We start from the raw sequence: 5,000 nt of genomic DNA on the forward strand, positions 1-5,000 counted from the left end.
TGCCTTTGTAGAGGACGGAAAGAGAAGAGTTTAGTTGTGTGTTTGTGCCTTTGAGAGTGGAGTTTTGAGTTTTCTTGCCTTCTGTGGACTACACTTTTATTTGTTTACTCTTCATGAAGTATGGAGCTTGAATTCGTACAGTGACTACTACTATCTCGCAAAAAAAACAACAGTGAGTACTTTTTTAATGGATTTGTGGTATGCAGTTTGTACTGATTTCATACTGCTGTACAGTGAATGTGTGACATAGTTTATGAGTAAGGCTAACATACTGTAGCACACTAGTTTGTTTTGAGGAAAGTTTTCTAAGGGCAGCCTGTGATCACTATCTAACAGCCGGCTCTGTGAGGAAAATCCCTCGGATTTAGTCTCTAACCACTAGGCCATGTGGTCTGACTGTAGATATGCTGTTTTAACATGAAACACTTAACTGGGCTTCAACTGAGTCTGCAGCACTCTATTGTCATTGCTTTCATTGACATATTTTAATGTCAGGTTTGGGAAGGAATTCCAAAATCATTAGAAATGTCTGGAGATTTAGTTGGATGATGAAGTTAAGACTAGTTTAGGAAGTCTTCACACTTCTGTCTGTGGAGATACTCATTCATTCATTCATGCAGGTCATCAGTCAGAGGAGTTAAGTTGGAGGCAGGAATAAATATCCTCTTTTAACTCTTCACTCTTCACACTGTTAGCTCTTGCATACCAGTGTGAAGTATTTAGTCATAAACAGGGCTTCAGGGTGGTGTCCCCATACTGTAAGTAGGTATGTTGAAAAGCTCCTGTTGTTGTAGGTATAAACCAGCAGTGACAAGGTGCACTCGCCCTCTGTTGTGAACAGATCAGAGTCCCTTTCATCTGTCATCTGTGTGTGACACATATGGTGTGTCGTAATCGTAAAAGTGATTGATGAATGATCACTCCTCTCAGATTTGCATGAATCACTTGGTTTGTCAACCGCCTGACTCTCCCTTTCTTATGTGCCTAGTTTTATTTCTGTCTGGCCCTCCATTTCAATTCTTCCTAAAGTAACTAAATTGACTGATTGTGTTGAATGCATTATTGAATCACTGTCCCATCCTGTTCATTCCAAACTCGGCTACATTCTGCTCTATTCTTCTCTATTCTGTTCCACACTGCTGACTATGTGATCTGTGTTCCATTCCTAATTGACTGGACTGATTAGAAGCCTTCAGATGACTAAGCTGTTTTAGATTGTTTCATTTTTCATCCTGCTTTACCGACCATGCCTACCAGAAAGCTGTTGGGTTGATATATTTTAAGACCACAAATTTGTTTTTCTACCTACTATTGATTGTACCCCATTGAACAGAAGTGAACTGCACTGTGTTGTCTTTTGACTTTCTTCTATTTAATTTTACCACAAGTTTGTCTTCAGCAAAAGTTATACTTGCGTGCAAGACATACAGTAGATGTGATGTCATGTATGCTAACAGGAGACAATTAGTGTGTTTTTCTTTCTAATGCCCCTTAAATTGTTTGGGAATTGTGTTTACCATGTGGTGTGCTTTGGTAAATTGTACTAAAGCTTAGTTGACAATTGAAGCAGTTGACAGCTGTCAGAGCACTGAATTCCTTTCAGTGATTTCAGGTTTTTGCTTGTTATGTGTGCACAGCTTCTGAAAGCGAGTTGTTGCTGCAAAAGGCTGTTTTTCATTTGCAAAAAATGTCATTAGTCTTTTGTGACATTTACTGGTTTTAAAGATCTCTTCAAGTATCCTCCCCCTTCCCCTTTCCTCTCCTTCAAGGAGTAGCTAAATGTCTAAAGGGGGCGCTGGGCAGGCAGGCACACCTGAGACTTTTTAAACATAACCTCTGGCTACGGCCAGCCCTGGGATTACTGCAGTAGCGGTGAGTGGCTTTTGAGTAGGAGAGGGGTGTGTGTACGCAAGGGCCACTGACAACTTTGGCTGGGACAAGGACAAAATCATCTGAAAGGGCCCACCCCAGCCCAATACATACAATGTAATGAGGACCCAAGTCTTGGCCCCCTCTCTCTCCCTGGGCCCAGGACAACTGTCCCCTTTGTCTCCCTCTGTCGCCCCCCCCCTGTGTGTATTACGTGAGGCTCTGGGCTTACTGTAGTGGCGGTGAAGTGGCTTTTGAGTAAGAGAGGGGTGTGTGTGTGTGTGTGTGTGTGTGTGTGTGTGTGTGTGTGTGTGTGTGTGTGTGTGTGTACGTGAGGCTCTGGGCTTACTGTAGTGGCGGGGGCCTTTTAAGTTTAGTAAGGAGTGGTGTGCAGTGCAGGTGAGGCCCTTTTGTTGTGCTGCTGTGTCGTGTGACTGTGCTATTAAGTCTGGTATGAGCCTCTGGCTGCCTGACATGGGCATGCATTTACTTTGACTTGGAGTCAGCTGGGGAAATCCAGTGGCACTTACTTCATCTAATTTCAGAAATTCAAATGACAGGTTTTGTTTCTTGAGAAATAGTTTGTCTTGTTGTTTTGCCATTTGTTTTTCGTGGGAAATGATCTGAGACCTCTAAAGAAGCACAACAGAAGCAGAAGAGCAGGGTTTGCCTTTTCAACACGTTTACTTGAAATGTGAAACGTGTGAGGTACTAATTATTTACTTCGAGATGATGAGACGACTGTTCTGTTGACAGTAAGCAAAACATTCACATCAGTGCTTTTTGTCACATGTGCCAAATATACATTGGCCTACCTCATTAATTTCGCAAACAAAACAGTTCTGCCTGAAATGAATTGCGTTTCGGTGACTCTACTTCCTTTTCAAATCACACATTTTCACATTGGACTGATAAATACATCACTGATGCAAATAGAGCACGGTAATAATAGCATGGTGTGTGCAGTGTGTAGAGAATTGAAATGTGGGAACGGTTAAAGAAATGTTTTTAACACCTCCGCTGATTTTTTTTCACCATGACACATTCAGCACATGACACTTTATGGACAATTACCCAAAGTTTGCCATTGCCATGTTTTTGTTGTGTAGTATATTAGCCTACTGAGAAGTAGGGAGGAATGGAGGGGAAAATCACGCGCAGCATCACTCCGTTGTGTATAGCTATGTAGCGACATCAGTCAACAAAGTAATTGGGGACTCATAAAAGCTAGGGTGCTTTGTCCGGATGTGCCTACATCACTAGTGATGCGCGTCCTCGTTGCCGATCTGCAGTGGGCACTGCACTGAGACTCAGTAGTTTCAAACAAGCGATTTAGGGTTAGGTTTAGGGTTAAAGGGCAACTCCTGCCAATTTCAATGGGCTGTTGTATTGCTCACGCTACCCCTGACTTGTCAGTACCCGGTGACGCCGCATTTTTTGGCTCAGCCCTTTCCGAGATATGAGCTATTCTAATGGGGGCAACTTTTGTTTTGTTTAGGGTTAGGGTTAGGTTTAGGGTTAAGATTAGGGTTAGGGTTAGGTTTAGGGTTAAGGTTAGGTTTAGGGTTAAGATTAGGGACGGTATGGACGGTTGTCATGACGACGAATCAAACGTCGTGGGCAACAAGGACGCGCATCGCTATGGTGACGTAGGCACGTAATACCGCCTCCGGACGAAACAACCTAGAATTTCATTGTCCCAAAGCAATTGGCCTTGCCTGATAGGCTACAGTAAAGTCGGCTCACATGGAGGAGCTGAGCCTGCCAGTGGCCATGGTGGAAATGCCTGACTCTGCCAGAGATTCTTTAAGCATATAGAGATATGCCAACATAATAGGTTTCTATGGGCACCTAACGCGACCAGGTTCCGGTCTGCCTAAAGGAGCGTGTCATAATGCTCCTACAATGAATAGAAAAATCCTTAGGTCTGCCTAGGTCTGCCTAAGGGGGGCCATAATAGAACCAGGAAACAATGGGCCAATAGAACCTCTCTCTCTCTACTCTCTCTGACTCTGCTGTGCTTGACACAGCCCTATAGGTTTGACATTACCTATGACGTTTCAAAAGGAGAGATAGGCAAAGAATGTGTGTTGAGGTAAAAAAAATGGATGTAAGGATGTAAAAGGCCATGCAGTCTTCCAAGTGTCTATTAGAGACAGTTCTGCTCCTGTGGGAGAGGAGAGGAGGACGAGATCCCAGAGCAAGCCTCCCTTTATAGCACAGCTGGAGTCACAGCAGTGGGAACACAGCAGAGCACTTCTCTGGTGATAATCGGCCATTTCTGGTCCAGTGCTTGGTTTCGACAATATCTGCTCAACTGTATGATAAAGAACGGTTTTGGAAAGCGATGCACTTTATATAAGTAATGTATTAATGCATTTTGTATAATTCTACTGTAGCATCAATTCATTCTGTCAACCTCATTTTTATTTGTTTCAAACGTAACTTTTTGGATAACAGTGGCTGCTAAATGTGATGTGATGCCAGCGGACCACAAAAAAGTTCTGTTGCGTGCTTTGTCAATGGGACTGAGGAATATATTATTATGAAGTTACATGTGGATAGACACTGGAACAATGGTCGCTAAAATGTCTCCCAATCAGTCACATCACGTTCAAGTCTTTCTTTTTGGTTTTCACCCTGCAGTGTAGTGCAATGCATTGCCAATGGTTACACATCGCCAAAATAACTCCTCTTTTATCATTGGGTAGAGAATAATACTATCAAACAATACCATATATACCACATGTGGACCGGTTGACACTTAAACAATGTGCTCTAAAATGCTTCCCCATCATTCATATTCATATTTCCATTTTTCATAGACTACAGCTCAACTGTATGGTGACCTCAGCCGTAATTGGTGGAGTTAAGGGGCCACTGCCTTGAAGTTGGATTGTCCCCCCCTGCATCGCCTGCTGTGTGAGGGTCGGGCTGGGGGATGATGAGGCCCATGTGGGGCCCACGCCTGGGGCTCCTCCTGGCCTTGTCATCCACCGTCCTCACACTCAACATCCCCCTAGAGGGTGAGTGGGGTTCGGTGTGTGGGGGTGTATGTGTGTGTGTGTGTGTGTGTGTGTGTGTGTGTGTGTGTGTGTGTGTGTGTGTGTGTGTGTGTGTGTGGGAGTGGG

At 43.8% G+C, this 5,000-nt stretch overlaps 1 protein-coding gene across 3 annotated transcripts in view; it reads left to right on the forward strand.

The window, feature by feature from the left end:
* Positions 1 to 5,000, forward strand: part of LOC134456613 (neural cell adhesion molecule L1-like protein) — a 76,911-nt gene that overhangs the window by 166 nt on the left and 71,745 nt on the right. For 2 of the 3 annotated variants that reach the window (XM_063208028.1, XM_063208030.1), the window contains exons 1-2: positions 1 to 172; positions 4,695 to 4,895. The exon at positions 1 to 172 is cut by the window's left edge and continues 7 nt beyond it. In XM_063208028.1, coding sequence (XP_063064098.1) covers positions 4,811 to 4,895 — 85 coding nt within the window. In that variant the 5' untranslated portion in view covers positions 1 to 172; positions 4,695 to 4,810. The remainder of the gene's footprint in view (positions 173 to 4,694; positions 4,896 to 5,000) is intronic. The other variant, XM_063208029.1, reaches the window with a different exon arrangement.

Source organism: Engraulis encrasicolus, chromosome 10 (assembly GCF_034702125.1).
Source record: "Engraulis encrasicolus isolate BLACKSEA-1 chromosome 10, IST_EnEncr_1.0, whole genome shotgun sequence".
Classification (NCBI taxonomy): Eukaryota; Metazoa; Chordata; class Actinopteri; order Clupeiformes; family Engraulidae; genus Engraulis; species Engraulis encrasicolus.